Genomic DNA, 11991 nt, shown 5'->3' with positions numbered 1-11991 from the left:
TTTTTTGATTTATTGTAGTGATGAGGTCTCGCTGCCCAGGCGGGTCTCGAACCCGCGGGCTCAGGCAATCCACTCACCTCAGCCTCCCAAAGGCACGGGATTACAGGCTGAGCCACCGAGCCCGGCTGATATCTCCTTTCTAATGAGACACCTTGTCATTGCAAGGGAAAAACAGTAACTTTGCAGTAGAGAAACATGGCAGATCCTATCCTAACCCAGTGATCTAAGCTAACATCACCAATAATGAGACATCAATATCACATACCTCTTGGTCGTGAACTGAGAAGGGCATGACATACAGTAGTATTTTCCCCAAAATTTACAACCTCAATCTGATAATCACAAAACATCAGAGAAACCCAAATTGAGAAATAGTCTACAAAATGGCCAGTTGTCTTCAAAAGCATCAGTAATGAAAAACAAAGAAACACTGAAAAATTGTCAAAAATTGGAGGAGAATAAAGAGACATGACAACTAGATACAATGCTGAACCTGAGTTTGATCCTGGACCAGAAAAGGACAGTAGTGTGGTAATTGGTGAAATTCAAATAAGGTCTGTAGAATAGTTAACAGTATTGCATTAATATTAATTTCCGGATTTTGATAAATGTACTGTGGTTAGGTAAGATGTTAACATTAGGGGAAAGCTGAGGGAAGCATATAAGGAACCCTCTATGCTAGTTTTGCAGCTTTTCTGTAATTCTCAAATTATTTCAAAACAAAAAGTTAGAAAAATGACTTCCATCAAAAATATTACTAAAAGATCAGATTTAATTTAGCCTGCTGCACAGTCATCTCTACGGTGGTAGTTTTATGGTATTGTCTCTAATTGGGAAAAGTTCTTCCTCTTAATTTAGTCGACAAAAAGTCTCCAGTTTAAATATATATAATATAAATTGTTGAATCCAGGGAGTTCCTGTATCCATAGGAATAAACCTCTACTCTTGTACATGCATTTGAAACAGGGTCTCTCTCACTCTGTTACCCAGGCTGGAGTGTAGTAGCTCACTGTAGCCTTGGATTCCATCTTTTCATAATAAAAATTTAAATATATATTATCAATCTTTCTAAATGCTTGTCAGTACAGTGAAGATAATTTCTTATCATTCCTATAACTTTCATAAACATCTAGAATTCTATCATGCATCTTTTGGGTTAGCAGGACCTTAGAAATCAAGGCGCCCAACCCTGCCTTACAGCATAGGAAAGAAGCTAAAGTCCAGAGGTAAGGTCTAGTTAGAACCCCTGATCCTGGTCTGGAGCTATTTTTCGATATTACATACCTAAGCTCGACCCGCCTGGGCAGCGAGACCTCATCTCTACAATAAATCAAAAAAATCAGCCGGGCGTGGTAGCGCATGCCTGTAATTCTGGCTTCTCCTAAGGCTGAGGCGGAAGGATCACCGGAGCCCAGCAGGCGAGGCTGCGGTGGCTGGGAGCGGCCACTGCACTCCAGTCTGGGCGACAGAGTGAGACTCCAACTCAAAAACAAAACAAAAACAAAAACATACCTAAGCTCTTCATTTATTCAAAAACTTGTCCTGGATGACAATGATCTAAACACTTCAACTGCAACAGCATAGTAGTACTATTTATAACTACTTCCAAAAATAACAAAATTTGAACTAAATTGCCATACTTATGGAAATAATATGAGAGACTAAAATAGTATAATTAAACTATTCTATTTTACTGTTTTAAATGAACTTTTTTTTTTCCACAGAGACAGGGTCTCTCTCACTCTGTTACCCAGGCTGGAGTGTAGTAGTAGCTCACTGTAGCCTTGGATTTCTGGGCTCAGGTAATCCTCCCGTCTCGTCCTCCTAAGGTCCTAGGACTACAGGTATATACCACATACCTGGTTGACTTTTTAATTTTTTATAGAGATAGAGTCTTGCTATGTTGCCTATGCTGGTCTCACATTCCTGCCTAAAGTGCTCTGATTACAGCCATATGCCTGGCCTTTTTTTTTTTTTTTTTTTTCCCCAAAGACAGGGTCTCACTCTCACCCATCCACAATCATAGCTCACTGAAGCCTTGAACTCCTGGGCTCAAGTGATCCTCCCACCTCAGTATCTTGAGTAGCTGGGACTATAAGCATGCACCAACGTGCACAGTTAATTTTTAACTTTTTTTGTAGAGAAGGGGTCTTACTATGTTGTTTAGGCTGGTCTGGTCTTGAACTTTGGTCTGCCTTGGTCTCCCAGAGTGCTGGGATTATAGGCATGAGCCACTGCATCAACCTGTTTTATCATCTTTTTTTTTTTTTTTTTTTTTGAGCTGGAGTCTCACTCTGTCACCCAGACTGGAGTGCAGTGGCACACTCCCAGCCACCGCAGCCTCGACCTGCTGGGCTCCGCGATCCTTCTGCCTCAGCCTTCTAAGTAGTTGGAACTATAGGCGCGCGCTACCACGCCTGGCTAATTTTTTTGATTTTTATTGTAGAGATGAGGTCTCGCCAAGTTGCCCAGGCGGGTCTCGAACCCGCAGGCTCAGGCAATTCACTCACCTCAGCCTCCCAAGGCGCGGGATTACAGGCTGAGCCACTGAGCCCGGCCTGTTTTATAATCTTGATAACAGTCAGTGAGATGGCTTTGAGAGTCTTAAAGGGAATTATAACTTACTGCTCTGTTTAGTAACTTTGTACATAACATCTCTGAACTCATTTTCTCATCTGAGGATAATAAAACTTATCTCTTAAGGTTATTGTGAGAAATAATGAGTAAATATGCAAGGCAACCAGTATAGTTATTGGGCCACTCAGGAGTCCCTCGACTGAGAATTATTTGATGGAACGGATTACATTTTATTCATTTTTGAATTAACATTTACTAAATGAAGCCATTGTTAAGTGTTAAATTCAAAACTATTCTTGAGATACATTCAATATATTTATTTCTATGAGCAGATTTTTTAAAATCTCTATTTACTCCACATAAATGAAAGCCACCTTTAAGGACACGCTCCCTCTCACAGCAAACCTTACTTTCTACTGTTGCTCCTTCATTTGGGTTTGAGTATCCCTCTCCTTTACGTCTGATTCTCCGGATAATGCCTCCATCTTCAAATAAATCCTCTCCTTTGAAATCAAGGAGCTCAATCTAGAAAGGAAAAAGGAATTTGGCTGAGAAAAGACCAAGTAAAGCCAATTTAACATATGGTTGCAAGAGCAACCAATTCTCCTTTCATTTTACCAAAATATAACTTTTTTAAAATATATATTTATCTGTGCATCTTAGTTATTGAAAAAGTAGGAAAAAAGAATACACCACTTTTCTATACTTGGAAAGAATTTCCTGTAATGATAACGTCTAGGACCACATCCTGAGAGCTGCAGTGCAAAGACAGGAAACACTAGGAAACTGCCCGTGGGCAAAAAGCCAGAGTAAAAAGGTGCTGGTGCAGAACTGTTTTGTCAGACTCCAAGATCACCACTTTTCCATCCTGGATTTATCAAATTCCCTTCTTTTTTTTTTGAGTTGGAGTCTCACCCATGTCTCCCAGGCTGGAGTGCAGCGGCACGCTCATGGCTACTGCAGGCTGGATCTGCTGGGCTTAGGTGATTTTTCCACTTCAGCCTTTCAAGTAGCTGGAACTACAGACACATGCCACCATGCCCAGCTAGTTTTTGTACTTTATTGTAGAGACTAGGTCTCACCAGGTTGCCCAGGCTGGTCTCGAACCCTTGGACTCCAGCAATCCTTTCACCTTAGCCTCCCAAAGTGCTGGGATTACAGGCTGAGCCACCACGCCCGGTCGGAATTCTCATCTTAACACGTAAGAATAAATTCTACAAGCCAGGCACTGTGGCTTACGCCTGTAATCCTAGCACTTTGGGAAGAAGAGGCAAGAGGAGTGCCTGAGACCAGGGGTTCAAGACCAGCTTGGGCAACTTGGTGAGACCTCATCTCTACATTAAATCAAAAAATTAGCCAGGCGTGGTGGTGCACACCTGTGGTTCCAACTACTTGGAAGGCAGAAGTATTGCCTGACACAGCAGGTCGAGGCTGTGGTGGCTGTGAGTGTGCAGCTGCACTCCAATCTGGGTGACAGTGGGACTCTCATTCAAATAAATAAATAAATCCTATGAATCTAGCCTGCAACTGACTACAGGTGTATTTTAACAGTTAGGATAGTTCTTAAAAACCAGGTTTTGCCAAATATGTGTAATTCAACACAGAATGAATAAATACTATCATCACCAACTGTTTCTAATGAAGATGTGAGATCTGTGATATTTATAATATGAAAATACCTTGCAACTTGGTACAAGAATATTTCAACATTATCTCCAACATTCCTGAACTGTATTCTGGTCAATTTTGAGTATGTCACTTTCACACCACTAACCAGAACCTTTATTTCTAAGTGTAGTGTCTTTTGTTTATTTGGATATGACCTTTTCACGCCAGAAATACGTTTCTAAGAAAGCGTTGGCACACACCCCTTGGGTTTGTGGGAAACAATTCAAGAAGCCAAGCTCCAAAATAAATAAGTTGGATTTGATTCTCAATAGCAAGCTTAGCTCTTTTTCCATTGCCTGTTGCTTCAAAGCCATTCCTATTGTAGAGCAGATGCTGACAAGGCAACATCACACACATACTTGCCTCAAAAAAGAGAGTTGCATTCGAGGGAATCTTAGGGAGACTGCCAGCTGAGCCATATGCATATTCCGGTCTACACAGCAAATGGCAGACCTCTCCTTTCTTCATGGTGGCCACTCCAATGTCCCATGCCTTGATGACTTGGCCTAAGAGAAAGAAAAAGGTAGTTGAAAGCTACATGTCATATTTAAAGGATTTTACTTTCACAGAACAAAAGTTCAGACACATTTCCAGTTCTTCACACCAGGTGCTCAGCTATAAAGTTTGGGCTACAAGATGACAGAACTCAGTAAAAGCTACACACAAAGAAATAAACTGAATTTTTTGAAGGCTATCATAGAAGGATTCCCTGCTGAGGGGGATGAAAGTAGTATCAACTCTTAAACTGCTCAAAGATTACCTCTTTGAAAAGAGGTGGTGACAATATCTGCAAAATGTGGCTGTGTTGCAATTGCTGCTTAATGTATCATTTCAACCACAATAATAAGTGCATGTTTTCTAAGCAGAGACAGAACAAAAATAGTATTGAAAAATGGAGTTTGTCCTGAGGAAGCTTATAATTTAGTTGAGTAGACAAAAACAGCAAAACAAGAAAACCAGAAAAGTATAAATTGCATAAAAGAGTCCATGAAATAAATTTCTTCTCAAAATGTAGAATCAGAAAAGGTTTCTTTAAACAAAAATTCACAAGAACAACAGAATTCAGAATATTTTAATTTCTGTCCACTTCCAGGGTACCTATAATAGGCATCATTAGCTTTATCTTACTGTAAGCGGTTTCAAATCCTTTGGGAAACAATAAAAATTTACAGAATTTAAAAGGATAAAATATACATGAGGTGCTCTGTCAATCAAAAAGTATTTAAAGTGGGATCAGATAAGCAATGAACCCCAGAGGCAATCCATTTTGAAGTGAGCTGGTGGTAGGACATCAGGACAAGGGGAAGCCCGGGTGGACAGGGAAAACATTTGTTACTCATGATCTCAACTTCATTAAATATTACAACTTTTCAGCATTTCAGTTACATATCTTTGTAAAATTTTATACAAGTAAGCCAGGTACAGTGGCTCACACCTGTAATCTCAGCACTTGAGGAGACAGAGGCGAGAGGATTGTGTGAGCCCAGGGGTTCGAGATCAGCCTGAGCAACGTGGCGAAACCTCGTCTCTACAATAAATAAAAAAATTAGCCGGGTGTGGTGGCATACACCTGTGGTTCCAGTTACTTGGAAGGCTGAGGTGGAAGGATGCCTGAGCCCAGCAGGTGTAGGCTGTGGTAGCCATGATTGTGCCACTGCACTCTATCCTGGGCGACAGAGTAAGATTGACTCAAAACAATTTTTTTCTGTTTTATACAAGTAATAGATACCTATTATTAAACCATCCACAAGACAGAAAGTTATAAAGTGAAAGGTAACAGGCCACCCATCCCCTCCGATAAGGAATCACTGGTAAGTTTCTCAGGTATCCTCCAAGTGTATGCTGTCATTTTAAAAAAAATTTAAAACATAAATGACAGTGTACTATACATTCAGTTCTGAACTGCTTTTTCATTTAATACACAAACGTATCTTAATTTTCTTCCTCCATTAGTAGAAAAGAGGATGTGCATTTTAAAAGCTAAAAGTGCAGCATACTCTTTGACCTCAGACTACCTGGATCTGAATACTAGGGCTGCCCTTCACTAACTGTGTGAACGTGTGCAAGTTATTTAGCCTCTGTGCCTCAATTTCTTCATGTGCAAAATGTAGATAACAAGAATACCTGCCATATAGTGGCCATGAGAGTTATTAGATAAAACATTCAAATGTATGGCCAGTGCCTGGCCTATAAATTTAACAAATAAAAGCCATCAGTATCATAAATACAAATAGATCCACTTCCTTCATAATGGCTGTACAAGCCAGGCTCGGTGGCTCAGTCTGTAATTCTGTGCCTTTGGGAGGCTGAGGTGAGTGGATTGCCTGACCCCACGGGTTCGAGACCCGCCTGGGCAGGCGAGACCTCATCTCTACAATAATTCAAAAAATTAGCCGGGCGTGGTAGCGTGTGCCTGTAATTCCAGTTACTAGGAAGGCTGAGGCAGAAGGATCGCCGGAGCCCAGCAGGTCGAGGCTGCAGTGGCCAGAAGCGGCCACTGCACTCCAATCTGGGTGACAGTGTGAGACTCCAACTCAAAAAATAAATAAATAAATAAATAATGGCTGTATAATATTACAATCTCCTATTGAGAAACATTATTTTAAATTTGATAGTTATTGTTTTTCCTAAATGGCTACATCTTTTTTCTTTTCTTTTTTTTTTAAGAGTCAGGGTCTTATACAGCCTGAGTGACAGAGTGAGACACTGTCTCTGAAAAAAATAGAAGAGACAGGTTCTTGCTCTGTTGCCCAGGCTGGATTCAAACTCTTGTGCTTAAGTGAGCCTTCCACCTAAGACTTCTGAGTAGCTGGGACTACAGGCATGTGCCACTATGCCTAGCTACAACTATTTATATGCCCATCACACATGATTCTACTGTGAAAACAGTTCAGAATCATGAGTCGAAATTCAAAGTTCGCTGTTGATAGGCTGCCTTCCTGCCACTGATGTTCTTCAATGACTGTGCTGTGTTTCAGTGTAGGCCTTGAGAACTCTTTTTTTTAACTGTCAACTCTGATAATCTTCAAACAACCTTACATGCTCCTTCAGGAAATCTGTATATTGTGGGAACAAGTATTGTAAACTTGTTCAAGTCTTTTAGTGAATTACGAGGAGCAAAGTCTGTGCCAGGTACTAAGAATACAAAGGTAGGCCATCCTATCTTCCTTCTAAGGTGCATGTAGTGTATGGCTGGTGGAAGAGAAAGATACTTGCACTGTTTATAAAAAATAAAATAAAATAAAATACAACAGAGTACAAATAAGGGCCTCAAAGATTATGTAATACTGATTAAATTATGTAATTCAGTCTTGGGTTTAGGGTGGGGGCAGTCATAAATGCTTAATTCATAGGTGATATCTCTGCTGGGTCTCAGAAATTAAAAATATCAGTCTGTCAATAAACTCCAAAGCAGCCCCAGGGCAAATAAGTCATGCCTGTGCCCGTCTTCTCCTTTGGGAACTTTAAAGGTTCTTTTACAGAGATACAGAATGAAACACACTGAGCAAACAGCCAGACTGATAGGAATACAAGTACTTTTCTAAAATTGCCAATCACGGAATTCTTTCTTACAAAAATTTCCCCCAACTTTTAACAAATAACACATACTCAAAGAACATCTGGAAAGCAGAAGAAAGTAGGGAGAGCACAATTATAAAAAACCTCTAAAGAAGGCCATGATGGCTCAGTCTGTAATTCCAGCACTTTGGGAAGCTGAGGCAGGAGGATTGCTTAAGGCCAGGAGTTAGAGATCAGCCTAGGCAACATAGTGAGACTCCACAAAAAATGAAAAAATAAAATAAAGCCAGGCATGGTGGCACGTGCCTGTAGTCTCAGATATTCAGGAGGCTGAGGTGGAAGGACTGCCTAAGCCCAGGAGCTCAAGGCTGCAGTGAGCCGTGATCGTGCCACTTCATGCCACTGGAGTGCAGGCTGGGCAAAAGAGTGAGACTCTGACTCAGAAAAAGACAAAAAACAAAACAAAACACCTCCAATTCCAGTATCTGGAGAAACTACTATCAATTTCTTGGTTCATTTCATTTCCTTCCAATTAAGTATGCACACAATTTACATGTTACATTTTTACATATAAATTCTTAAAAGATTGGGATTATACTTTATTTTGGTTTGTACCCTGCTCTTTGTATTTCACATTTTATGAGCATTTTTGTTAACAGATAACATCTGAAAACATGACTTTCAATAGCTATATATTATTCCATCTTTTGAATATATTATAATCTCACTGTTTCCATTAATAAACCCTTGGGTTATTTATGTGTTTTTTACTATAATCAAGTTTCAGTGAACAACTACATCTAAATCTCTACGTGAATTTCACTGTATAGTAAAAGCCTCAAAAATGACAGAATTAGAACTGGTTGGTAGGCTAATTTAAAATGTTGCTTTAAGTGAGGAATCACAAAAAGAACATACATATATCTCCAACATTTAAAAAATTTAAAACATATAAAGTATGTTAACTATTGTGTGTTAGAAAGCCAAGGCCTTGTCATTAAATGTGGCTCTAATGATAGGAGTTCCACATTGTCTTCACTATCAAATTACATTCATGAGATATTTGCAATTTAATGTGGTTCTCTTTACAGCGAAGCAAGAACTGGAATACACTTGTAAAGCAATCAGTATGCAGATCCTTTGGGTAAAAATGTGTTCTGAATGGCCTACTTATTTTGCCTAGGTTTTACTCACCCATAATTCAACAGCCATTTAAAAATGCTTTTAGCATTTCACCTTAGTAAGTCATTCCAAAACATTCTATGTGGTTTTCACATAAATAATTCCTCTTCTTTTTACACTAATTTCAGTGCTTTGTATAATATCTTATTAAATTACATAATTATGAAAAGTACAATGGATATAAACAGGCTTCAACTGATTCTTTTTTTTAGTCAGCACTGTCCACAGGCTTTAATAAACATTCATGTGTGAGTGTGTGTGTTTGTGTCTGTATTTTGGGGGGTATAAGTCTCACTCTGTTGCCCATGCTGGAGTGCAGTGGCACACTCAGGGCCACCGGAGCGTTGACCTGCCTGGCTCAGGTGATCCTTCTGCCTCTGTCTTCCAAGTAGCTTGGAACCACAAGCACGTGCCACCACGTCCGGCTAATTTTTTAAAATTTATTTATTGTAGAGACAAGGTCTCATCATATTGCCCAGGCTGGTCTTAAACCCCTGAGCTCAGGCAATTCTCTCACCTCCACCTCCCAGAGTGCTGGTGCTGGGATTACAGGCAAGAACCCCCCGTACCTGGCTTGTGTGTGTATTTTTTTAAGGTACAAGATGGAGTTTCACTATGGTACCCAGGCTGGAATGCAGTGGCTACTCATTGGTGTGACCATAGTACACAGCAGTCTGGAACTCCTGGGCTCAAGTGATTTTCCTGTCTCTGTCTCCTGCGTAACTATGACTACAGGTATCTACCACAATGCCTGGTTTCAACTGACTCTTAGTAAGGGTCTGAGGAAGAAAAATGTAGCTCTCAACATCTGGAAGCTGCCTGAACACTTGCAGCTAGGCCTCAGCACTGCTTGAAGCTGGACTAGGGCTCACAGGGAGGCCATGTTATTATCCTGTTGGACATAAACAATCTCACAAAATATCAACATAAGACAAGGTCACTCTGAGATATGGTCAAGAGAGACAAAACAAGAACACTTCAAAATTTTGTTTAAGCCCAGACAAAAAACAAGGCCACTTGTGTATCCTACAAAATACCAAACATCCCCCTCTCCTGGCTAATACTGGTGACATAAGCTTCTCCAGCAGTTAGAGCATCTGTCTCACTCAACTCTGGTTGGTCCTCCTCCTGATAAGATTTACTAAGATACCCAAACATAGAATTACCCGGAACCTAACAGCATCCAATCCAGAAAGGCTTGCTTTCTTCAGTGTCCTCAAAATCACCTAACACAAGCCCAATTCCTATCAACAGTCCTTTTCTAACACTCTTGCTGAGACACTGCAATTTCCCATGCTGCGCATTCTTCCTCACAGGTAATGAACCAACTTGTTCAACTACAGGTGTGTTTGCAGTGGTCTGTGGCTAGAGGACATTGACATATCCCACTCAACTGGTGGGAGAAGCGTGTGGGACCACACCACAGAACAGGAAACTAGTCATATCACTCAGTATATCTGCAAACAGAATGGAGAGCATCAGTTAGTCTGGAGTAGGTCAAGCAAGCTTTTACCACATATCCTTATGTTAAATTCCTAGAATTAGAATTACTGGACTAAACACAAACATTTTAGAGATTCTTCACCTTTAGGATCTTAGCTGTAGGTAAAATACAACAAGAATATATAAAGGCAATTTATTCTTACACTTGATCTGGACTTTAATTTTACTAGCTCAAAACACATTTTACTTTATCAATTACATTAGTCTAATTCATTTGTAATAAAATGTGAAATAAGAAAACACATTTATAGAAATGTGTAATGTAGCTATCCCTACATGTAAATGCTTTTTATATCTTTTTAACTTTTATTTATTTTTAAAATTTTGAGACAGGGTTTTGCTATGTTACCCAGGCTGGGCTCAAACTACTGGCTTCAAGCCATCCTTCCACCTTAGCCTCCCAAAGTGCTGGGATTACAGGTATGAGCCATCATACTAGGCCAAATGCTTTTTACATCCATGTAACTGTAGACCACTGAAAAAGTTTAAAAGACTATAAATCCCAGCATAAAAGCAATAAATTATACTTTTTCTTCCTTCTGTAGGGTTACATTTTTCTTGATTAAAAAATTTACATAACACATTTTAAGATATGATATAATAGCTGGGCTTGGTGGCTCAGCCTGTAATCCTGCGCTTTGGGAGGCTGAGGTGAGTGGATTGCCTGAGCCTGCGGGTTTGAGACCCGCCTGGGCAACTTGGCAAGACCTCATCTCTACAATAAATAAAAAAATCAGCCGGGCATGGTAGCGCGTGCCTGTAATTTCGGCTACTCAGAAGGCTGAGGCGGAAGAATCGCCACAGCCCAGTAGGTCGAGGCTGCAGTGGTCGGGAGCGGCCACTGCACTCCAGTCTGGGTGACAGAGTGAGACTCCAACTCAAAAAAAAAAAAAAGATATGCTGTATTAATTTAATCATACAACACTTTAATAATTTATACTAAAGACTATAGCAACCACTTCAGAACATTCTGACTACATAACTTTTTTCTTGATCAAATAAAATGCTTAATTGTGGTAAAGTACATATACATTTACCATCTTAACTATTTTTAAATGTATGATTCTGTATTGTTAAGTATAGTCACACAGTTGTGCAACCAATCTCCAGAACTTTTTCATCTTGCAAAACTAAAACTTTGTATTAATTAAACAATTCCCATTCCTCCCCCGCAGCTCCTGGCAACTACTATTCCACTTTCTGTTTTTATGAATTTGACTACTTTAGATAGATATCTCAAATAATAGTGGAATCAGCCAGTACCAGTCTAATTTATCTATTTTTACTTTTGTTGCCTGTGCTTTTGATGTCATACTCAAGAAATCACAGCCAAATCTGACGTTATGAAGCTTTTCTTCTAGGATTTGTATAGTTTTAGGTCTTTGATCCACTTTTAGTTAATCTTTGCATATGGTTTAAGATAAGGCTCTAACTTGATTCTTTTACATGTGGATATCCAGTTTTCCCAACACCATTGTTTGAAAAGACTGTCTTTTCCTCAATGAATGGGCTTGGTGCCATTGTGAACAATCACTGACTAAG

At 39.7% G+C, this 11991-nt stretch overlaps 1 protein-coding gene across 1 annotated transcript in view; it reads right to left on the bottom strand.

The window, feature by feature from the left end:
• FKBP5 (FK506 binding protein 5) overlaps positions 1–11991 on the bottom strand; it is a 59298-nt gene that overhangs the window by 25490 nt on the left and 21817 nt on the right. Inside the window, exons 4-5 of the mRNA XM_008073551.2 lie at positions 4609–4751; positions 2988–3102 (exon numbers count right to left, since the gene is read on the bottom strand). Coding sequence (XP_008071742.2) covers positions 2988–3102; positions 4609–4751 — 258 coding nt within the window. The remainder of the gene's footprint in view (positions 1–2987; positions 3103–4608; positions 4752–11991) is intronic.

Source organism: Carlito syrichta, unplaced genomic scaffold (genome assembly GCF_000164805.1).
Source record: "Carlito syrichta isolate Samal-C Ts95f unplaced genomic scaffold, Tarsius_syrichta-2.0.1 Scaffold315942, whole genome shotgun sequence".
Taxonomy (NCBI): domain Eukaryota; kingdom Metazoa; phylum Chordata; class Mammalia; order Primates; family Tarsiidae; genus Carlito; species Carlito syrichta.
This window is presented reverse-complemented; position numbering and strand designations above follow the sequence as displayed.